This window comes from Rhinatrema bivittatum, chromosome 12 (genome assembly GCF_901001135.1).
Source record: "Rhinatrema bivittatum chromosome 12, aRhiBiv1.1, whole genome shotgun sequence".
NCBI lineage: Eukaryota > Metazoa > Chordata > Amphibia > Gymnophiona > Rhinatrematidae > Rhinatrema > Rhinatrema bivittatum.
Window position 1 is genome coordinate 5,977,910 of NC_042626.1, and position 24,612 is coordinate 6,002,521.

General features: G+C 46.4%; 1 protein-coding gene across 1 annotated transcript in view; it reads right to left on the reverse strand.

The window, feature by feature from the left end:
- Positions 1 to 578: 578 nt before the first annotated feature.
- The window catches only part of CD34 (CD34 molecule), a 36,885-nt gene continuing 12,851 nt past the window's right edge, over positions 579 to 24,612 (reverse strand). The window contains exons 2-8 of the mRNA XM_029572688.1: positions 22,186 to 22,329; positions 20,616 to 20,896; positions 20,132 to 20,215; positions 13,964 to 14,117; positions 11,837 to 11,892; positions 4,872 to 5,036; positions 579 to 2,740 (exon numbers count right to left, since the gene is read on the reverse strand). Of these exons, the coding sequence (XP_029428548.1) occupies positions 2,543 to 2,740; positions 4,872 to 5,036; positions 11,837 to 11,892; positions 13,964 to 14,117; positions 20,132 to 20,215; positions 20,616 to 20,896; positions 22,186 to 22,329 (1,082 nt within the window). The 3' untranslated portion in view covers positions 579 to 2,542. The remainder of the gene's footprint in view (positions 2,741 to 4,871; positions 5,037 to 11,836; positions 11,893 to 13,963; positions 14,118 to 20,131; positions 20,216 to 20,615; positions 20,897 to 22,185; positions 22,330 to 24,612) is intronic.

Sequence of the window (24,612 nt, forward strand, 5' to 3'; positions counted from 1 at the left end):
AGAGTAGCACCAAAGACTCTTTTGCAGGGCTTCCCAAAAGTACAGATCCTGCCCAGTTTTCAGGATATTCACAGTGAATATGCATGAGCTAAATTTGCATTCATTGGACACCCGAGTAGGTACAAACTTTCTCTCCTGTATATTCAGTGTGGACGTGGTGCAGTAGTGAATGGCTCTGTACAATGTCTTCTCTTTCACCCAGAAGCCTTCCAGACCCCCTTGAATTTGGACTCTGGTTTTGTCTCTGCCATTGCTCCTGGGAGGCTGTTCTGTGAATCCATTGCCCCTTCTGTGAAGAAATATTTCTAAATCTACCCCTTCCAGCCTCATATACCATGGCCTCTTATTCTGCTATACCCTTTCCACTGAAAAATCCCTCTTGTGCATTATTTACACCTTGGAGGTCTTTTGAACGTCTGCTTTCTCCCCGCTCCTTTCCGGGGCTTATGGTGCAGTCCCCTGTCCTGTCTCTCTGGCTCTTCTGATATCCGTTCTGACCCTCAGAGAGAGCTTTAGGAGGTACCTTTCAGACCTATGGCTAACCTGTGAGAAAATGACCCCACCCCCACCCCGTTTGCTTTTATTTAGATTTAGATTCCACTTTTCACACTTTTTTTTTTTCAGTGCTTCAAAGTGGATTACATTCAGGTACTGTAGGTATTTCCCTATCCCCAGAGGGCTTGCAATCTAAGTTTGTTTATTATGTAAACAAATAGCTTGCTTGCTTTTAACTATGGGTCTAAAGGGCCAGGGATAGGCCTGGTAAGGAAGCGTACATGCACTGTTTACAGGTCACTTGCTTTTAGCTATGAATCTAAAAGGCCAGGGATAGGTTAGAGAAGGACTTTAACACTCGTACTTTGCAGGTGGAACACGCACAGGTCCAAAGGACCCCATCCTCCTCCACCCACGCAAATTTTCAAAGAGAGACTCTATGGACATTTGGAAAATTGCACCTTTTATTGACTGAATCTTTTCTCTGGTTCCATTTACCTTCTCTAGTTTGATTCCTCCCTGCTTCTGAAAAGACAGAATGACTTCCAGATTCCTCATTCCAAGCCTGCTCGGAATGCAAAAATATTTGATTGTCATTTTCGTCCATTTGCAGTTAAGCAATTAATGCATTTGTGACAAACTTTCGAGAACTCTGCTCCCTTCGTCGGGATAAACAAAGTTCTTGAAAGCCGGTCACAGATGGAGTGAGTTAGTCCAACAGGAGGGTCTCGCCTATACCTTGTGTCTTGGCCATTGTGTCGCCTACTTCTTCCTTAAAAAGCACCCTTATGTTGAACCCTTTTTAGTCCTCTCATCTCAAACTATACAAAAACCCAGAAAATAATGTCTTACGTATGTTTCTTGGCGCCTCACCAGTTATGAAGCAGTTAAGCCACAGAGAGGAGGCGCATTCTTCTTGCATGCCGTCATTACATGAGCTCTGCGTTCTTCTTTTACCAGATCATTAAAAAGGCATTGATTGCACAAAAATAACAATTATTGTTCAAGTCCCCTGTCTTTTAAGAGTATTACTTTTGTTTTTTTACAACATTTGCACATACATTTGGTAAAATATTTTAAAATCTGACTTTTAAATTTATTTTCAAACTCCTGCACCTCTCCAGATCACGTATCTTTTCTTCAGGGTGCCTCATTTGCTTTTGAATAGTTTGCCTTTTGCTAAAGGGTTAGATCAAAAAGAAACCAATATATCTTGCCTTCTGATTTGCATGTTAAGATGGCTGCAGTTTCCAGGCTGTCCTCATGTTACTCTTTTTTTTTTGTTTTCTAATTTACATTTGGCAGGACCTTTCTAGCCAGTCCTAAGGGAGTTCTTTTAGGAAGATCCGGGGGGGAGGGCAGGGCCAGCGGTTGGTGCTGTCCCGTGATTCCCACAACCGGGCAGAAAATGGTAGCCACTGTACTGTTGGGCCAGTGGTGGCTAACACTGGTCTTAAGTGATCAGTGCCAAATACGGAGCCACAGTGCAGGTTGCTTTGGCTAATGCACTCGCCTCTGTGTAGGGGTGGACCTGGCCACATCTTCCACTTGTCGATCTGCTTCTGGACGTCATTACCTTGGCTGACTGTTGAGGCAGCTATGTTGAAGTGCCTGGATAAGTAAAATTAATTTAACAAAAGCCCCCTCCCAAAAAAAATCAAAAAAGGAAACTTTTCTAGAATATCATTCTTAGGTTGCATGGTTTTCCTGTCAGAGTAAAAAAACAAAAAAATCCTATAATCTATGTCCTCCCCCAGTTTGTCACTTGGCATTGGAAACCAGGTCCATGTTTCTAAGAAAACCGTCAGTGCTGTCATTAAAGGACATTTTCTCTGTGTTTGGTTGTTTCTGCTTGCTAGGGTGGAGGGGGCCATCCTTTTTTCAAGAACCGGGGGAACACCCCCACCCGGAAACCGGTTGACATTGAAAGTAAAAGCTTTCAGACCAATACTGTTTTAATAAAAGTTTGACTGAGCAGTGGGTAGAAAGAAATATGGTTTACAGTGTGGGTGAAGCCAGCCCTTTAATGCTGCACTGCGTGTGTACATCACAGTTCCGTGTCCGCCACCACGTGCTGCCGCGTTGAACGTCCGTTAGTTGCTGCCGCACTCACTGGTTGGCCAGTGCCGTTTTCTTGGGCTCCTCCGTTCAGATTTGGCTTCTCCTGAAGCTCTGACTGGTCATGAGAGGCCACAGGTAGCACTGTGTTGCCTGGGCTATCGTCTGTATAGTATGGGTCTTCACCCTAAACACGTATATAAATAGCAAGGCTGTTAGCGAGAAATATCACATTTTGCCTTTGACCGACAGCCTCTCTGTCCAGTAGTGATGCTTTACTATCTTAGGTAGGAGGAAAAGTGTTCTGTCTAAGTAAATATCTTGTATCTTTGGCCAACCGGATCACTGAGCTTGCAAGCAGCGCTCTACATTACTAATTGGCTTCCAAAGATGATGTGACGGAGGACATGCAGTGTACATGAAGTGCAGATACTGCTGGGGGAGTGTAACGATGTCTCATGGCTTTGATGTAAAATAGCCTGGATCTGCCGTTCGTTGGCTTATCTCAACGGGTCACACTGGATGGGCCAAATGCTACTTATCTGCTGCCTTCTGCTCGGTTATCTTACTATATGCTTATGATAAGGCCTCCTGCTGCACTTGTAAAGAAAGCACGTACACAGAGCCGTATTATAGACTATTGCCCGGTGGCCATGCCCATCCCCATCCACGTGCGTCTTATGAGGGGGGATCCAAGCAGGGCCGAGCCAAGGAGCTCTTAAGACTTTTGCCAAGGGCTTGCGGCCACTCTGCAAGGACTCCAGAGTCTCTTGCAAAGCCGTGGTGGCTTTAGTGCTGTAGATGTGGAGGTATGTGCTGGATCAGGTTTCCCCTGGCTCTCCTCTTGGGTGGAAAAGGTGTTAGAGAGTCAGAGCCAGGGACCTGGCTCTCTGATCACCAGCACATAAATCAGTCCCTGATGGCTTCAGGTCTACATAAGCACCATGAAACGCTTTAAACTGATCACATTAGGAAATAATTCTTTCTTTATTGGCTTAATTGGTTAGCCTTAATTACAGAGTAGATACAATAATATTTCTATGAAAATATATATATATATATATATATATATTTAATCAAAGTGAAATACAAGGACATTTCACTTTGATGCCCAGCTTAGAATCTGTTAAACTTTATCTAGGTGTCTTTTGAATGCAGCCATGTTTAATACAGTTTCACACCAGGAAATAATTCAGTATTTGTTCAATTAGTACATGAAGGTATTTCCAGCAGTGCACATGTGTGTGCAGGCAGGAATGCTCCTTAACTACTTCATTGTTCTCACAGATACTGACGTGTGATATTTAAGTAACCCAGAGCAGCCACCTATTTGCTCGGCTCTATTTCTGGCTCTTTGTAATGTGCATCTAAGTCAGCAGTGACTCATAAGCTTACTCTGGCCTTGCAAGCATTTAGAGCTGCTGGAGGGATGTAAAACGGAGCATAGGAGCTGCCAGACTGGGTCAGACCGAGGTCCGTGCAACCCAGCATCCTCCCTCCGACAGTGGCGAGCAGCGGCGGGAGTCGGCTCTCCCGTAACATCATGGTGGTGCCGGGACCATCTGCAGCTTTACTTTCAGATTTGCAGGGGGAGGGGAGGGGGCTATCAGCTTAGACTGCATTTAAAATGTGAGCAAGCTCCTGCTTTCTCTTTTGATGCGAGATCTTTGAAGCCAACCCATAAAACATCAAAAGACTGTGCTCTTGATAAAATCTACTCTTGGGCCTCATTGACCTAGCATCATTGATCACCCAGGGAAGGAGGCGGGGATAAATATAAAGTTTGTCAGGGAGCCTCTCTGCTTGGTGGCCTTATCAAAGGCTAAAGGTTAAAGGAGTGGCCTGTTCTGAGAGCGCACTTCTCTCCCCTTTGACCCTGCTGTGACATTTTAATCCACTGTATTGTGATGTCACAGCCCATTCCAAAAGATTGTGATGTCACTGCAAACTTTGCACTCTGGGAGAATGTGTTTGTAATCCTTTTGCTAATTTGCAAGCCCGATACAGGACGGGAACCACAACCAAACCATTCCCCACCATGTGGAAATCTTTTTCCAATCAAATCGTGAGATCATGGAAAATGCAAATCCCCTTTCCTGTGAAAATACTGGATAAGTACAGCTTGCTAGTTTGTCCCATTGCTGACTACTAGGAAAAAGACAGTTGAATTTCCCCTCTTGTAGCCGCTGGAGTGTTGGTACTAGTCCTTCTGTTCACCAAGGCAGTAAGAAATTGGGGTATAAGGGCCCTTCACAGTCTCTGACATTTTTTATTGGTTAGCTTTAGCTTTTGTTGTTTTGCCAGTCATAGGAACTAACCAGCCTCTGTCTCCCGGGGCTCCAGCTCTGTCTGTTTGAGAGGAAGAAGCCGGCCATAATGATGGCTGCTAGGAGGAGTCCACATGTGAGCAGGGCAATCAGGGTCTTTCTGGATCGGTCCTGATGCTCGGATACCTTCTCCCTCTTGTACTGCTGTATGCCCAGCTAGAAATACACCAAAAATAAACAAATAGCCTTATAAATGTAGAAACACGCGTGTCACAGTTCACTGAATTTTCCCATCAGGATACTGGATTCTTTGCAGGTGCTTGGAGCAATGTAAGGATTATCCAGAGGTGAAGTGATGCATTAGCTTCAAGACCACCTGGATCCTCCAAGGGATCTGCATGGTTTCAAAAGATGATGTAACACTAGTTGTTTTTAGTATTCTTATATTGCTCCAATACCTAGTGTTGTAACCTGCAAGGGATCCCAATTTCCTTAGGAACATTGTGGCTACTAGAACTCTGTACCATAGAGGACTTTACATGCATAAGAACTGAAACACGTTTCTAATTTTTTTTTTTTTTACTGGTATCAATCTAACTCTCACTTCTTGTAGAAATATAAGAGGAGGGCCAAGAGTTTTGGACAGTAGCCTTGCTAGTTTTTTTTTTGTGGCTGTTTGGATTATTACAAAGCTTGGTGGTTAGGAGGGGCTTGATGTTGGATTAAGTATGAAGTCCATATTAAAAAAGGTTTGTACAACTAACTTTGGGACAGACCTTCACAATTAAAATTAAGACCCTGCTAACCAGCTAAATGTTGTCAGGCAAATCATTGCACCAGATTTAGCGGCGCTGGGATCATTCCAGGGGCACAGTTTAATGTTAGTCGGTCAGCACTGACATGCTCAGTGCTTGGCGGCCAGAGTTAGCCTAATAGCAGGCCTAAAGTTACCTAAGCAGCTTAGTCTGGTTAGCTTTAGACCAGGTATCCTGTGGCATTTTTAGCCAGATAAGAACCGCTGAATATGGACCGCTATGGGACTTGTAAGAACCAGAAAGGAAGGCAGCAAGGCCTGGAATAACCTTCCAGCATAGTAACAGAATTTAAACATACTTAGGACAGGTACAGAGGACAGTGGTAGGGCTTGAAAAGTTGGCTAAAAGACAGCTGGTATTGGTTTAGGAATGATAATCTACAAATTCTTCTACCCAAAGGCATAGAAAACCCAAGAGGAAGATGACTGGGCAGATTGGATGAGCCATTGGGTCCTCATTTGCCATCATCTGCTATGTTATGATGACTGAAAAACCAAAGGCTTGCTGGGTACAACCTTCTAATAGCATAGAGGTATTGTTGCCATGGTAATCTCCAGATTGGCAATTTAAAATACCCACCATTGTGTATCTCTCTAGCTAATTTTGTAGCATGTAAAAAAAACCCAAACAAACAAAAAAACCAATACCGGTAATTCCCACCCTGAAATATGGTGACCAGACGACTCTATGAATATTAGGATGATCTTGGCTAGGCTGATGATTTTTTGGAACTCCTGTACCAGAATGGTATTGGATTCATTTTTTATACTGCATAAATCTATAGAATACTCTGAAATTCTTGGCTTGAGAAAAGTGATCCTTTATACACAGCGGGAATTGTCTGAATGCTCTGAAACTGAATCCCATTCAACACTACCATGATAGACTCCTGGGCTTCTTAAACATTTTGCATCTTTCTCTCTTTGCAAGTAGAGTTCTGATGGTGTTAGCCATTTGTCACCGCTGCTCACCATCAGCAAGGCCCTGGGTGTGAAAGGCTCTGAACACCATGCCAGTATTATATTGTAAGGGACTGCATGAGGGCTAAAGCAGCTTCTGCTGGGAGACTCGATCATTAGAGGAACCAATTTGGGAGCACTTTTTGATGGTGACACAAGAGTTAAATGCCTTCCAGGATCCTCAGCTAGTAGAAATTTAAACCAGATAGTCCAAGTCATTGAAGAAGAAAGTAGGAACTTTGATATCAGTGGTTATCATCCATCTGGAGACCAATGACCTCAATAGAAATGGTATCCATGAATTACAAAAAGATTTCCAAAATCTAGGCAAGAAGATAAGACACACTGCAAAGACCCTTGCCTTTTCAGAAGTATTACCTGTTCATGGAAAGGGAAATGAGAAGCTATGCTGTATAAATAATTTCAATTCTTGGCTCAAAACCTGGTGTACAGAAAGTGGTTTTGGATATATTGGAGGCTGGGGTCGTGTATGGAGCAGTAAAAGGTTATATGTCTGTAGCAGGAAGGCAGATGCTAAGTGAGAAATTCAGATCATACAATATCAGACATTTAAACTAAAGAATGAGGGTGGCAGGAGATGGCCAATGAAATTGACGTCACCCCCAAGCAATACAGGACGTGGGAGGAGAAAATATCAAAATCAATCAGCACAAAAAAGCAGAAAAGATGCATACAAAGTGCAACAGATCAAAGAAAAAACATTGGAAAGCTATGACTACAAATGCTCGTAGTTCGGGCAATAAAATCCCAGACCTGCAGGTCCTAATGGTAGAGGCGGACTTGGATGTTGTTGCTGTTACGGAGACATGGTTCACGGATTTTCATGATTGGGATACGGCCATATCGGACTATAACTTGTTAAGGAAGGATAGAGAGACCAGAAAAGGGGGAGGAGTAGCTCTCTGTCAAAACAATATCCTAGCATCTGAACTGCAAGGAAAGTGGTGTAGAGAAGAAGCATTAAGGGCTGTCCTAAAAAAAAAAAAAATGGTTCACCTATCCATTTTTACTGGTGTGGTTTACAGGCCTCCGACTCAAATGGAAGAACTGGACAGGGATCTGGTCTAAGACATCCAAAATGTGAGAAGGAAAGGATAAGTGCTGATTGTCGGAGACTTTATTATGCCGGACGTAGACCGGAGAATCCCTTCTGTGGAATCTACCAGAAGCAGAGCGATAGTGGAAGCCCTGCAAGGGGCTCTCTTCAAACAAATGGCAATGGAACCCATGAGGAAGGGTGTTATACTCGACCTAGTGCTCACTAATGATGAGAATGTGTCTCTCTCTGGGTAGGTGCACACCTCAGCACCAGTGATCATTAAACGGTATGGTTTGACATCGCAAACAAGACACGGAGAAGTCGCACGAAGACCCAAGTGTTGCGTTTCAAAAATACGGACTTTGTCAAAATGGGGACAAAGCTGGAGGTAGAATTAGAAGACTGGGAGAAAATGGGAGAGGTGGAACAACAGTGGACCAAACTAAAAGGAGCGATTACAAAAGCAACAAATGTATATGTTAGAAAAGTAAACAAAAGTAAAAGAAATAAGAAACCGATCTGGTTCTCAAAGGAGGGGGCTGACATAATAACAGCAAAAAGAACAGTGTTCAAGAAATATATAAAGGATCCCAAAAAGTGGAACAAAGGGAAGAATATCTGGCGGAACTGACGGAGACGAAGCAAAAAGTCAGATGGAAGAAAGGATAGCCAAAGAGGTAAAACGAGGTGACAAAACATTTTTCAGATACATCAGAGAAAGGTCCGAAGTGGTTTAGTGAAATTGAAATGTGACAAGGATCAATGTGTGGAGAGAGACGAAGAAATAGCAGAAATATTAAACAAATACTTCAGTTTTGTGTTTACTAAAGAAGACCTAGGAGAAGGACCGTCACTAATTAACAAGACTGTGGATGGGAGTGAAGTAGACAAAACTCCATTTACAGAAGAAAATGTATGGGAAGAGCTAGTAAAACTGAAAGTGGACAAAGTAATGGGGCCTGATGATGATCATCCTAGGATCCTGAGGGAGCTCAGAGATGTGTTGCATGACCTGTTCAATAGATCCCTGGAAACAGGATTGGTGCCAAGAGATTGGAGAAGAGCTGTGGTGGTCCTGCTTCACAAGAGTGGGAGCAGAGAGGAGGCTGAAAATTACAGGCCAGTTAATCTCACCTCGATCCTGGGGAAAATTAATGGAGACTCTGCTGAAGGAAAGGATAATGAACTATCTACAGGCAGGAGGATTGCTGGTCCCGAGGCAGCATGGATTCACCAGGCGGGAATGTCCTGTCAGACAAACCTGATTCATTTTTTTGATTGGGTGACTAAAGAATTGGATGAAGGAAGAATGCTTGATGTGATCTACTTGGATTTCAGCAAAGCTTTTGATACGGTCCCACATAGGAGGCTTGTGAATAAAATGAGAAGCTAGGGAGTGAGCGCCAAGGTGGTGGAGTGGATTACAAATTGGTTGATGGATAGAAGACAGTGTGTGATGTTGAATGGAACCTGCTCTGAAGCGAGAACGGAGTTAAGCAGAGCGCCACAGGGATCTGTGTTGGGACCGGTCCTGTTTAATATCTTTGTGAGTGACATTGCAGAAGGGATTGAAGGTAAAGTTTGTCTATTTGTGGATGATACTAAGATCTGGAAGGAGTAGAGAGAATAAAATGCGATTTAAGGAAGCTTGAACATTGGTCGAAGATATGGCATCTGGGATTTAATGTCAAGAAGTGCAGAGTCAGGCATCTGGGGTTTGGTAATCCAGAAGAGCTGTATGTGATGTGGGATGAAGAGCTGCTGTTCATGGAGCAGGAGAGGGACCTTGGGGTGATAGTGTCTAACGATCGGAAGATGGTGAAGCGATGTGACAAGGCGATAGCTAAAGCCAGAAGAATGAGGGCTGCATAGAGAGAGGAATAACCAGTAAGAAAAAGAAGGTGGTGATAATCCCCTTCTACAGGTCCTTGGTGAGGCCTCACCTGGAGTCTGTGTTCAGTTCTGGAGTTTGTATCTCAAAAGGGACAGAGACAGGTTGGAGGAGGTCCAGAGAAGGGCGACAAAAATGGTGGGAGGTCTCCATCAATTGACTTATGAGGAGGGATTGAAGATCTTAAATATGTATACCTGGAAGAGAGGAGGTGCAGGGATACTTGAAAGGTTTTAATGATGCGCAATCAACAAACCTTCTCCATTGGAAAGAAGTCTGTAGAATTAGGGGGCATATAATGAAACTGGAGGGAGGACGACTCAGAACCAACGTCAGGAAATACCTGGAATGCCCTTTTGGAGAAGGTGGTGAAGACTAAATCGGTGAAAGAATTCAAAGGGGCATGGGATAAACACTGAGGATCCCTAAAGGCTCGAGGATGGAAAAGAGTGCATGGGGGTAACTTGCTGGTGCGGCGGTTACTGCCCTTAACCAATAAGCCTTCATACTGTTGATGCAACTCCATCATTGCTCTCTGAGGTGACGGAAATTGGAAAACAGCAACCATCAAGGCCCCTGGGTTGATGGTCTGGGATGCTGTTGGGTATGGGGTGAATTGTATGGCGTGGCAGATGCTGCCATGAGCTCGCCGGGCAGACTGGGGTCCTTTTCTGCCATCATATCTATGTTTCTGTGTTTCACAGGATACCTCCACGTGACTTGGAATTCTCCGTATAAAGACGAAGAAGGGATTACAAGATGGTTTGGTGGCATCTCTCGCTTGCCTGCAGGGCAGTGGGACAGATCACTTCTGCAGCACTTCCACGCTCACACAGATCTCACTGGAGGATGGGTGTGAGCTGAGGTGCACCTCTGGGGTCTCTGCGTTATCTGCACACCTTGGGGGGGCCTGCAGTCAAAGGCGTTTGTCTAAATGTTTAGTTTTGTCCTCATGGTTGCATTCGCTTTTCCCTTGCTCATGTTTAAAATCCTAAATGATGTAATTCTTAAATAACTGCCGAGCAGGGGTGCTAGCTCTCATGAAATATTTTTGCTGACAGCATAAGGGGATTTTATTTAATCAAACCTTTTTTTTTTCCTATCATTAAAAAGCATCTCTGGAGCATTGCTGGAGTGGGGGGAATCAGCAGTGAGGTATGGGGATCAGACAGGCACCGCTCCCATCCCCTGGTCCCTCTCTTCCTACTCGCAGTGCTTTGCCGTGCTCTCCCCCGCCACTCCCCAGCAGCTTCCCCCAGTCCCTGGGACCTTCAGGCTTGGGTAGCTGCCGTCTCCGTTGCAGGGAGCCGGGAGAGAGAGATGCGGCATGTGGGATGTTTACAGCCAGCTCCATTTTTCAGCTCTTTTTTATGGGAAGTTGGCCTCTCTGCTACCCAGACTGCGCTAGGCAATGCCAGCAGGCTACGTATTTCCCTGTGCAGAGGAAGGCTAGTCAGTGTGGGAAGCTGTCTTTGGGTTAAGGTAGGTCGAAACCAGCGAGTCCGAGTCTCTTAACAGCGGTTTTCTTTGGACTGCTTGACTCAGTTTTATGGTTTTCAGTCATTCATGCAAAATACTTCCTGAGTGTAATCTCTTAGACTGCGTTTAGTTGATAAAGTATCATCTCAGCCTCCCCAGCTCAAACAATTGCAGAAAATGTACACTGCGTGGACTTTGGGACTCCTGTCTGACCTCTGAGTCTGCGGCCAGAGCATGCATCGGCTTCAAGATGCTTGTAGTGCTACTTGGGGGAGGGCGGATGGGCTATTGGTGTCCCCCAAGTCTCAGATCACAGGTAACATCAATGTTCTGGGTTCGATGGTGCACACTGCTGCCTTTTAAGTGCCATTCCAGCAATCTTTCACATCCCCCCCAGGGCCCACCCCATTGTCTGCCTGTGTAATGCCAATTTTCACACTCCCTGTGCACTCCAGTCTCTTCCTGTTTGTTTTAACAATGAAAACTGTTCGTTTTCAAAATTTAAAAGAGAGGAAAAAGAGAAGAAAAGGTTGTTTATGTCTTCCTTAGCTGACCTTTTGAGTTTGTGAATTTGGTGTGAGTTTCTGACTAATATTGTGTCAGTTTATAATTCCTTCATTGACCTCAGATCGGTTGTTTGTTTTACACCACACAAAAATAATCTTCCAGTGAGGCCACACCCAACTCTGCCTTGTTAACACTTTCACCCCTCCATACGATCTTCTGGGCTGATCGTGCTCTGCAAGGTTTTATATTTTTATTTGTTTTTTTTAGTCTAGCATGTAGCGTTAATGGCTGACTGTTGTTGTTACCTGCTGAAGGCTGGATGTGTTTCTCTGCACGATGTCAAGTATCTTTTTGGCATCATCTGTCGTTCAAAAAGAAAACAAAACAGCGTTTCTTTGTAAATTGCATTCCACAATAAAACCTCCACCTCAGGATTCCTATTTATTCGCTGTAATAATAGTTGCCTTTAAAAATTAAAGGGTGGGGGGAGAATCTAGCTGATTTTGTTTCAAAGGAAAGCCAGTGGAATTAGTGTGGCTTCCAGAAAAACAGGCCCCTTTCCAGATGTGGAAAATGAAAGCCCTGCTGAGACCATGGCTTTAGGCTCGCAGCAATATTACAGATTTACTAGAAAATGGAATGTGTGGGCAAAGCCCCCCGAAACGCAAGTTTCTTCTCTCTCGCTAGCTCGCTTCTCGGTGGTAAGAAGGAGATATGCAGACGTTTGCTTAGACAGGGATTCCAAAATTCCCCCACGACTTAACTTGCAAGGGATGAGATTTATTAGGTACATTCAGCATCCGTCTGTCCATAGTGACTCTGGGCAAAGGACAGAATCTGAAGATATGAGCAGTGATCTCACCAGCAAAAATTAATATAATACAAACGAAGCAAACTGGGTAACTTATGCACCATCAGAAAGGTAACACAGCTGTGAACCTTTACCGTAAAACTTATAAAAGTTATCCATAGGAAGAACAGTATTACTATTCAAAAATAAAATAAAGTACAGGATCCCATCAATAGAAAGCAGACACAAACAGCCCAGCTTTAGTCTGTTTTCTGAAAAACAGAACAATTTTATTCCACGGTGAGGGGGCCTCTCTGTGAGAAGGCCTTCACGATGGTCTCTGTAAATCTAACATCTTTCCCTGAGGCCTTACAAACGTCCTGAGAGGGGCACAGAGCTCTTCCGGGTGCACATTTCTGAAGGCAGCTGCTCTGATCAGCCTCTCTTTTGTAAAGTAAGGCCTTGAAGACTAGAGGCAAGCCCGGTAGCCAGTGCAGCTTTACTGGCCCTCAGTCCTCGCCGTGCATTCTCGCTCCCCAAAGGTTGGGGGATTGTGTGATTTATGTGGTGCATACATTTCTTCCCTAAAGAATGCACACCCCTTTCCCCACCCTGTGCAACAGGAATGTGCATTCGTTTTTAGTGTGAACGAAAATGAACCAAGAAAAATGCCAAACTAAATAAATAAATAAATAATAAAATGAAGCGAAAATAAAAACAAATTTTCTGGCTGCACATCCTTACCATTCAGTCCTCTCTCTGTGCTCTTCCATCCTCTGCCGTGGTTCATTCCTTTCTGCCATCTCCCCCTGCCAAGATACAGTCTTCTCTCTCCACATCTCCTTCCCCCCTCTCTTCCTAATACCTGCTGCCACCTTCTCCCCACCATGAAGCAGAAGACACTGCTTTTTCCCTTTTCCCCCACTGCTGTCTCATCAGCTGCGAAAACCCACTTGTGCTGGGTGAAGTAGATTTTGAAAATTCAGCTTATGACTTGGCGCCAAGTGGCAACCTTATTTCCTCCACCCCTCAGGTTCTTTGTTTAGGTCCTTTCTAACTTATCTGTCTTGTCACTGGTTTAGTTCTGCATAATTTATGAATTCAAATGCAGTAACGGTGTTTGACAAGGTCACTTGGGATAAAGACTCGCTATTAACATATAGGTGAATTTTCAAAAGGATGTACAGGTGTAAAGGTAACATCTATCATAGCAATTTTCAAAAGCCATTTATGCGTGTAAAGTGCACTTATGTGAGCAAATCCTATGGAGAATTCAATGGTATATATTGTAGCAACTTTCAAAAGCCCACTTACATGAGTAAAGGGCATTTACTCAAGTAAAATCCAGTTTTATGCGAGTAAATGCTTTTTATAATCAGACCCAAGCTGTTGTAGTAGTAACACCAGTGATGATAGCAGCAGCTATATGTGAATATAGAATTCAGACACCAGGTTTGGCCGAAATTCAAACCCACATTGGTGAAACAAGTCCTCCTTGTCCCAGGCTGCCACTGACCTTCACTGTCTCTCACACACTCACACTCACTCACACACACACAGACACACACACTCACACACACAGGTCACGCTGGGAGGAAACAAATTTAATTAAAATTCCCCAGCACAGCCAGGTTTCACTGACCTTCATTGCCAGCTAAAATTAGCAAGACACATCTGGGGTTCACTTCGGATGTGCTGAGCCGGAGGTGGCACCGCTGATTTTCTGCAGGGGAGCTACTGGGAGATTCACAGAGTAAGTTTGCCAGCTCCGTTCCCTTTTCCTCTCTGAAGCTTTCCTAAGGCATTTATGGGAAAAAAATATATTAAATGCAGGGATAGTCACCCTTAACTTGGTAACACTGCAGTAGCCTCTTTAAGATGCAGGTATATGGAGACAGTAGCTGAGTGTAAACCAAAAACACCCAACCTTGCCATTCTTAAAACTGCATTATTGCATGTTACAGGGTGCAGGAACCATAAGAGTAATGAAGAAAATGTTTTTAAAGGCCATGATGTAAATTTCTTAACGTTTGTACGTATGCAACAGTATACTTGAAATTATTTCCAGCCAAAAGAAGGAATACGCCCAGGTTCTGCGAGCCATGTACGTAAGAACATTTTCCGTGGTACTGCCACATTATTAGTAGAGGCCGGCCATGTTTTCATTGTAACGTGGCTGTGTATTCAGGCGATGGAATCACAAGTAGCTCCATATTATCACCAGGGCACTGCCACCCAGCATCTTGGACGAGGTCAGAGAATAGGCCGTGCCTGCCTCTCCCTTGTGGTGTCCATCCACGTGACTATGGACTAACTCTTCGTTGTAACATGGTTGAGGAGGATCAGGATGTGATTGTTCCCATTGGCTCAGTATTTACATCGTTGAGTACACGGGCCGATACAGAAAAACCCGCGGGAGAGCCGGTGAGCTCCCAGGCCCACTTTCCTGGGCGCGCGATTCAGAAAGAAGAATATGCAAATGAGGGCCCGGCGTCTGTTCTCGGACCCGCTGACAGCCACGGGTTCGGAAAACGGACACTGGCAAAATTAAGGGTCCATCTTCCAACCCGTGGGCAGATTTAAAATTTTCTTTTTTATTTAAATTTTTTTTTTATTTTTGGGGCCTCCGACTTAATATCGCCATGATATTAAGTCGGAGGGTTTACAGAAAAGCAGTTTTTTTTTCTGCTTTTCTGTACACTTTCCCGGTGCCGGCTTGGCTGCACATTTTACTTTCTATATCGCGCGGGAATAACTGACACGCCCATCAACGTGCATTTGCATGTTGTGGGTGCTATTAGTTTCGGGGGGGTTGGCCGCGTGTTTTCCACACGCTATTACCCCTTACTGTATAAGGGGTAAAAACAGCGCGTGGAAAACACGCGTCCAACTGGGGGCTAACAGTGTACTCTGCCTGAGGGCACTTTACTGCATTGGCCCGACAGTGAGGAAAGCTTCAGGCCCTAGCGAGCTGCAGCTCCACTGAGATACCTATAGCCTAGAGGAAAGGCCGGATAGGAGAGACCTGATAGAGACATTTAATTACGTCAATGGTTTTCATGCTCAAGAGGCGCGAGCCTCTTTCAACAGAAAGGAGGCTCTAGAACGAGGGGTCATGGGATGAGGATGAAAAGGGTTAAATTCAGGAGTAATCTAGGTACATATTTATAGAGAAGGTGGTGAATGCATGCAGCAGCCTCCCCGTGGAGATGAGGACCGTATCTGGATTGAAGAAAGCATGGAACAAGCCCAGGGAATCTCTGAGGGAGGGATAGGGATTGTAAAGCCTAATTAGGTGGCTAGACTGGACAGGCCCTATGGTCTTTCTCTGATTCTGTATTTATCTTTTAAAGTGGGTCCTTTAATCCTAAAGAAGCGACAGGAAAACAGGAGACCAAGGAATGGGGTCTGAGGCGCTGGAAAGGAAATGAGGCAGATCAGATAGGCAGTTAGACTTTGCTTCTGTGTTTTATTGATTTGGTTTGGTAAAAAAGTGAAATATAACCCTTTTATTGACTCGGGGCAGGTCACACACAGTCTGTGCATTAAATACGTTGTTCAGGGGCTGAAGATTCATTTCAGCTTTCTTTCACATCCCCTCCGGGCCCACCCCGTTGTCTGCCTGTGATTTGCCAATGTTCACACTCCCTGTGCCCGCCAGTCTCTTCCTGTTTGTTTTAACAATGAAAACTGTTTGTTTCCAAAATTTAAAAGAAAGGAAAAAGAGAAGAAAAGGTTGTTTTACTCTTTGGCCAGTTCATATAAAACAAGAAGTTTGTGAGGTCTCTTTCCTCTGCGTCTGGGCATAGGCACAATCACAATGTTGTTGTAAACCTATGTGTGTGTGTGTGTGTGTGTTCCTGGCCTGAAATACTCCCAAGTGAATTTCCTTGGTAAACAAAGGATGGGATCTCCCCACTTCACTTAAGAAGTGATGTGATACAGCCTTAGGATGGGTTTTCAGCCTCTCAGAAAACAGGATGTGGGAAGTTTGGACCTTGGAGCTGTGTGGGATCTCTCCATCAGGTGACCTTATTAGCTCTGGTCATGGGCTGTTCTCTCCCTGCTTCCATCGCACGTCTGTGGACGTAAAACCAGATTTGTTTTTGATAGGAAGGAATAAGACATATTTAAGGGTGACGGTGTTCATGTGCTTTCCTGACTGCAAAGTCCCTTCCTGAAATGGTGAAGACGACCGAGACCTGTGGTGTTCATGAGTCACTAGTCCTAGATAATTCTTATTGAGGTAGATCTTAAATAAGTATGCACGCGCTTACTTTTGTTCGCGCAACCGACGCAAACAAAAGTACGCTGGATTTTATAAGATACGCGCGTATCTTATAAAATCCGGGGTCGGTGTGCACAAGGCTGCGCAAAATTGGCAGCCTGCACACGCCAAGCCGCGCAGCCTGCCTCCGTTCCCTCCGAAGCCGCTCCGAAATTGGAGCGGCCTCGGAGGGAACTTTCCTTCCACGTCCCCCCACCCCCAAGCCCTACCTAAATCCCACCCCCCCACCTTTGTTGTGCAAGTTACGCCTGCTTGAAGCAGGCGTAACTTGCGTGCGCCGCCTCTGCATCCCTCGGCATAGGCTGCAGTGCCAGGGGACTCGGGACCGCCCCTTTTACGAAGCCCCGGGACTTACGCGCGTCCCAGGGCTTTGTGCGCGCCGGCGGCCTATGCAAAATAGGCGCGCCGGCGCGCGAGTGCCCTGCGCGTGCAAATCCGGCAGGATTTAGGTGTGCGAGTGCCCTGCGCGTGCAAATCCGGCAGGATTTAGGTGTGCGAGTGCCCTGCGCGTGCAAATCCGGCAGGATTTAGGTGTGCGAGTGCCCTGCGCGTGCAAATCCGGCAGGATTTACGCGCGCAGAGCTTTTAAAATCTATCCCATTATGTTTCGGTAAGAGATGCCCTGATAGGCAGGTGGCTACCGGATGCACGGAGAGAAACGCCTGTGGTACGGACAGGACGTGTTGCATTGGCACAGGGACTAGGCAGCTGCTCACACCTAATGCTTGGGCATGTGGGTAGCACCTGATAACAGGATGTATTGTGCTGTTTAGTGGTGGTTTTGTTTGTGGTTTTTGTTTTGTAAACATTTAACAATGTTCAGTTCTTGAGCACAAGCCCATGGGAGTTGCCGTAAGGCAGAATGCATGGGAATCCCAGCTTGGATGGGCTTTCTCCTCACATCCTTTGTCTCAGTGATTTTTATATAATGTGTAGGGAACTTCATTTTCACTTTTTATTTTTGCTGGGAACTTCAATGTTATAACAAACAAAGAAAATCAATAGAAAAATGACTCTTCCACTGATTTTTATAACCTGGTCATTTTTTCTACTTTTTTTTTTTTGTTATAACATTGAACTTCCAGGAAAAATGAAATGAAAAATGAAAAGAGAGGTTCCTAACGATGTGTTACCAGGAATGAATTAAGCACACTGCCTCGTAGATGTCAGAGGGTGCAGTACCTGGCAGGACCGTATGACGCGCGTTCCCTCGAGTGCACGGGATATTCTCTTCCCCCGCTCGCTTATCTGTACTAGAGATGAGTTACCAGGAATTACGCTGAATGATAAAATGTGAGAGAGAGCGCGTAGGCTCGTGCTGGGCTGGGGGTACTGACTGATGGCAACGGTCCATCAAGGGTAGGACCGTGCCCTCCTTCCCTGAGTGATGTCATCTGGAAACAGGAGAGCACGCATCGTGCCTTATCTTTTTTGCAGGTTGGGAATTTAACAGTTCGCACGAGAAGGGAAGAGGAAGTTGAAAGTGTTTATGAAGGACTTGAGCCAAACATTGCAGGCATTTTGGGCATTTTTGAGATGCCCTTTGTCCTGGAGGCCTTGGCCTCTGTCCTGAAGGGGGCGGCCCAGCCTTTATCACAGATTGTTGTTGTGGGCCAGGATCCTGGGGCGATGCCCTTTAATGGAGAAGTTGTTTTTCCTCAGGTTCACCTGGAAGAGTTCCTTCTGCCTGCCCCGAGCGTGTCTCCTGTGTTTTCCTCTGTACTTGCAGGATGAAACGTCATCCTGTGCGGCTGAAAAGCCATTCGGGATGTAACGGGCAGAATGGACCTCGTTACAGCGCTGCTGCTGCTGCTGCCGCCGCTCCCTCCACTTTTCTCTTTTCCTTGGCTTTCGGCTCGCTCGGTATTAAAACGGGGAATGAATGAGGCGTTCAGCCAGGGAAAAGGTCAATTCCTCTGTGATGCTGCCTGCGGGGGGATCGGGTCGGTGCCGGAGTCGGGCATCCTGGCCTTCAGAAGCCGGGACAAGGGGCTGCCCATTCCCTTGTCTCGATGCATTCGATGCATTGTTAGCTTACAGATATGCCAGAATAGACGGCCATACATCCTGATACTCTGCTTCCCCTGAGCGCCGCTCAGGCACGCAGCACGTGCAGCCACCACCGGGGTGCATGGCCCTTGTGCCTCATGTCCGTGCATGTTCAGCTTTCAGAAGGGGGAGGGTCAGAAAAGAAGATACCTTTAACGCTGTTAATACCCAGCTAGATGTGGGTAAAATTCAGCACAGCGAGTAACGAAGAATAGTTAACCCAGTGGCAGACCCACAAGCTGTGGTGATCCACACGTGAGCCGCTGTAAGATTTTGTATGTGCATTTCACCAGTCTCAGTAATGTAGACGCACCCTTCAGCAGTTTTCCATAAATTACTCTCGCCCCAGACCTTTATAGTAAATTTTCAAATTCCTGTTTTGAAACTTTTGACCTCCCTGAGCTCCGTCAGAACGTTACACTTTGTTCAGATGGTGGCCAGGATGTCATAAATATACGACTCTGGAAATAACAGAAGAATCCCACACACCTCCTCCCGCTCCAAAAAAAACGTGAAGTGTTTGCCAAGGACAAAAATATTGTCCTAGAAACTGTAATCAAAAATATGATCTCCTGCAGTCTGAGTTAGAAAGTAAGTCTGTGGGTGGCTGCAGCAGGAGGCCATGAGAAACTCTCATCGCAGTGCAGAAAAACACAAACTGGTAAAGGGATCGTTAAGGGGGCAGAGGGCAGTGTTCGAAATGATTTGCCTGGCTGAGTCTGCAGTTGGATTTCCCATCACGCTGACTGCCACAGCTCTAAGCCAGTAGGATTTTAGCCGGATAAATCCGAGGCATTCTGGGGGCAGGGCTGACGCCCATGTTTAGCCTTAGCCCGCTAAGTTATCTGAGTCAGCCTGGCCTTGCCGGCGAGCATGACCTAAAGTCATCCGGCTTGACCTTACCCAGTTGTATCCGAGTAAAGGCTTGCGGGTCACGTCAGCCGGGTAACCCGCCCCCGCGCCCCTGAGTAGGGGGAGGCCCAGAGCCCCCTGTCAGCAGGAGAAGGCTTGGATATTTCGTGCTCTCGCTTGGGCGAGCGCGCCTTGAGATATTCAGAGCGCCCCTCGTTTTCTGCTCCTGCCAAAGCAGGATGCCATGCGAGGAGCTCCTCTTAAAATAAATCTCTAGCGCCTAACGGCTGTGCTCACCTTGGAGAGGGGATTTCCTGACTGCTGATGTCACCGTAGGAGAGGTTATCCCCTCTGCAGCCTGGGATAGGTAATTGCCTGCGTGTTGTGTGCTGTGAGAGTGAGGGTCTCCTGTCACATGCTGAGGTCAGCGTGGTTGAAGGCGGCATCATGATGCTGTGGGGTTGGGGGGGGGGAGAAGGAGAGAGGAAAGATTTGGGGGTGGGGGCACTCGCTGGTGAAGCCGATTCCTAGGGCTTCTGTACTCGGTGGTTAGCCAGCTGTCTCTCTGAGGAAAGCGACTGTCAGACTGCAGGCCCCCCCGGCACTTCCGCTGTTACTTACACAACTCTTGCTCTCGTTATGTTCCAGGCAGATCACTTCCACGTTTGCACCGATGCTTTTTATACTTTGGCACTCCACGTGGACCTACAAAATGAAGCAGATGAGAGAATGGTGTGAGAACACAGACTGCATGGGGCATGCTGCAGCTTAATAACACAGAGCGCCGTCAGCATGCACGGTGAATGCATGGCTGCAAGCTGCAGCCCCCAAAGAACTTCAGATGCGAGCACGCAGCAAGCAGCAAGCTCCAAGGTGCCTGCTGCTTGGTGGGATTTGAACGTAGGACTCTAAATTTCATAGCTCTTTGCTCTGATCGCTAAGCTATGAGACTGGCCTAGGGAAGCAGCCATGAACCTAAAGACTGCACATACATCCTGGACCCTGCAGCATTCGTCATACTGACCCCTGTGAAGAACCTTGAACTGAGAAGTAAATAAAAAATAGACCTCTATGGGGAATAGAGAGTAAGACAATTTCTTATTACCGATTTGGTTGCTATGTCTGATCCGGATGACATAGTCGGAGAGGGCGGGTTTGTGAGCGTCGGCTGGTCAGAGAGAGTCGGCTGGTCAGTGTGACTTGCATTGACCTTGTCTGTGGCCTCGGCGGTGCTGATGGGGAGGGTGCTGGCTGTGCTCTCGTCCTGCGGCTGCTGTGTTGGGCTAGGGCTTGTGTAACTCGGTGGCCAGCTGGCGTTTGTTGTTAGGGCTGGCGGAAGGTCGTGGGTGGTTTTCTCCACGGTCTGGCTGGTACTGACCGTGGCTTCTGAAAGGAAAGAAGAGTGACAGAGTGTTAAAACATCTTTCACCAGATGGCAACCTCCTGTTCTTCTGCCAGAGGCGAGGGCACCACCGGTTTCCTGTCATTGTGTTAACCGTGCTGCTGGATTTTATTAATACCACGGAGGAAATGCCCACTGTTCCAGACCACGTGTCCGGGCCCTCCGCCTCACAAAGGAGGAATCAGCAAGGGGGCAAATCTGGTCCTTGAGAGGTTACGCGGCAAACAAAACCACCTCAGAGGAAAAGAGCCAGGGCATGATGTGTTACAGGGGTGGGACTGTCAGATTGCCCTGTGCCTGCTTTTCACCCAGGGGCTTCGTACCAACTCTCAAAACGAAAGCGTACATGTGGCAGCAAAGTCTGCGCCATTAAGTCAGCTCCTTTTTCTGTGCATAGAATTATTTTCTGTAAAAGTCCCTGTGAAGATGTGAAAATGACATCTGCCCGTACACCTGTGAACTAAACGCATCCCTGGCAATGCCCCCTGCGAATGGGGCTGAAGTGTTTGCACTGCAGAAGAATGCAGGGTCAGGATTTGGGGGGGGGGTGGGGTGGGGGGGTTAATTCTGAATATCTGCCCTGGGCGCAGAAAAAGCTGGAAGAACGCAGCATCTTTCAGACATATTTCAGGCACTTGATTAAGGCAGATAAATTGCTTTCCACCAATGTCAATCGCTTGGAAAAAATTGACTTCTGTACAAACACATTTGAGGCGGGTAAAGTTTGCCAGACCATTCTGTCTTTTACGTTGATTTTAATTCACCACAATGGAAATAATATAAAGCAGGGGGAAAAGAATCCGTGTTTGCCCAACTAACGCTGACTTGCAAAATCTGGAATGGCTGAAATCTGAAAATATTCCCTGGTACTACTTCACCCCTTTGCCCTCCCGCCTCGTTTATCTTCCCCCCCCCCCCCCCCACTCCCAGCCTGCACGACCGACTGTGAAGAGCTACCGGCTCCCTTATTTCACCAAGAGTTGGATGGGGAAATCTGCAGAGAAGCAAGGGTTGCCCTGACTGACAGGAGATGTGTTCATTTGGATTTATTTTCTTGATTTATATTCTGCATTTCGGGCACTTCAAAGTGGATTTCTTGACTAAAGACGTTTTCGCAAGGGCAGGGCAGGGCAGATCAGGAAGGCGTTGCGTTCAGTCAGAGATCAGCGGCAGCCTAACCGTTTCGCTTCTAAGAAGATGGAAGCGCTGCGGCCAGACCAGGAACCCCCTCCTTGAATGTCACGGTAGTGCGTTGATGAAAGCAAGTCCTTACCTGTCTCGCCCTGCGACCCAGCTGCAGTGTTTCCCAGCCCTGGTGGGGATTCTGTGGTGGTCGGGGTAATCCCAGGTGTGACCCTCGTTCCTGGAGGGCTGCTCGTCATAGATGCTGTGGTGGAAGATTCTCCAACCGTCTTGTCTTGAGGGGAAAAAAAAAAAAAGAAATGTATTTTTCCTTCAGATATAAAGCGGCATTTAGCACCATCTAGTGGAGTTTCATGGTTTGAGAGAGATTTCACGTTTCTCTTTGTACAACTTATCGCATTTTATATTTTTTAAACAATAATATAAGAGTTGACATTTTTGAAGGACCTGCTGCTTCCAGGACTTATTTTTTTTTGGGGGGGGTTTTCTCCTCTGTCTCCCTCGAGGGTTTTCAGTGTAGGCCTTCTGAACTTGATTTGAAAGGCCTTCTTTGTTGCTTCTTTCAGGAGGAAGACTCGGTATCTCAAGACAGTGTTTTGCTTTTATCTCTGCGAGGTGCTGAGATTGCTCTGCTCAGGGGCCCGAGGTCCCACGCACTTAATTACCGCGTAAGCCCAAACTATGATCCTAGAGCGTTTGTACCTTAAACCCCAGGGCTGTCCTTGGGGAAGGAGACAGGAGCCACTGGCCTGGGCCCCACACCACCACGATAGCCCGGACCTCGCACCCTCCTAAGGTCAGCACTGCTTTGAAGGTAAATCCTTACGTGTGCGGCTTCCGGATTTCAGGTCCCACGGAGCAGAATTTTCTTATTGGGGCACAACCTCTGGACCATTCTCAGCATGGCTTGCTTGCTTCCTGTTTCTGTGTACAACTTAGGCTCTTGTTTTGGGAAGACTGGAGTTGATTCATTTGGCATCGTCATTGGTCTCATAGGAGGAACTTCCATGAGAACAGATCCAGAACAATAGGGAAGGGGGGGGGGGGGGGTGTGCAACGATAACAATTATCTCACATTGTCAATATTTTCACAAGAACCACATGTGCTCGCTTTGGGCAAAAGGCTTTCATGAAATTAATGGATACTTAGGTTTGAGGTGAACGAGGGCATTCAAATTTGAGATGCTTTATCCTTTTGAATCATAAACGGCCCATTTGGGAAATATTGAAAAAAATAAATTCTTTTTAGATGTTTTTCACCAGTTGTTTCTGGTAAGTGCGGGAGCCCATAAAACTGATTCCCCATTAGCCGAGAATGCTGGGTCTGTTTTGTTTTGCTAAGGAGTCACTGCGTGTGCAGATTCCCGCCTGCTGATTGTTCCGCTCTGTGCAACGTATTGAGGCATCCCGAAGACATTCGGTGGTATGGAGTCCCCCCCCAGTCCCACGCCACCCCATGTCCTGGAGCCGCACCAGAGCTCTTCAAAAGAATTTGTTCAGTGGTGGGAACTGGGGGGCTAGGAAGTCCCAGGTCTTAGATTTCCCGCTCAGCTTATTCCAGAGCGTGACCCACTCGCCCAAGATTCCAGTGTCCCCATCCCACGGGAACAGTGGCGTGGCCCTCTGCAGTGGTCTTCCCAGGAGGGTGCTGCTGACCGTGCTCTGAGGGGTGGGTCTTTCTGTGTCTGCATGGCAATGGCTGGCAACTCCTCCATGACCACGGTTCCCACCAACCCAACCAAGGCGAGAGAGAAAAAAACCCCCAAGTGCATCTGTTCTGCGGTCTGTAGATGGGGGAGAGGCGTGGTCAGGGATATTGTTTATATGCTTTTAGTTAAATGTATTCTGTATAGGATGGGGGGGACTGATTATGATTCCTTGTATTGATTTATTGATTATATGGGCTGGATTAGTTGGGCCTGTTTTATTTTATTATTTATGATTGGTCACCACCTAGTGAGTAATTTAGGCGGTGAATCAAATTTAATAAAGAAATGAGTCACTCGTGAGGTGCACGTCATTGCTTTATGCTGTGTGGGAGGTTGGAAAGATCCACCCGAGCCAGTGCTTTTCCAGGAGCACAGGCAGTCCCCCCTCAGAGCAGGCATGGGGCTGGCTCTGCTTCCCTGGCAATGGCACCACAGCTGTGTCATGCGTTCTCTGGATTGGGCTTTGTGCAGTAAAGTGAGGGAGTTAGGTTTTCAGAAAGAAGCCCCATTTAACCCCTTCCTCTCTCTGCAGCCGCCTCTTGTAATCTGGCCAACCCAGTAATGAGTCTCCTCTGCTGCTCATGTGCCACTATGACCCCCAGCAGCGATGAGCTTAGCATGAGGACAGGTTCACGGGCTCAGTGTCCCTATGAGGCGCTTTACTCTCGCGCAAGGTGCTCCCTTGTTGGGATATTTTTCCCTCCCACGTACTATAAGCATTAGGATCAGATGAAATGAAGTGTAAACGTGTTTTTTTGTTAGAGATTTGTAGTATTACACGCCTGGATAATGAGTTGTAATATTGATAATAAGTTTAAGGATGAGTTCATAAGCTTTATAAGAGATTT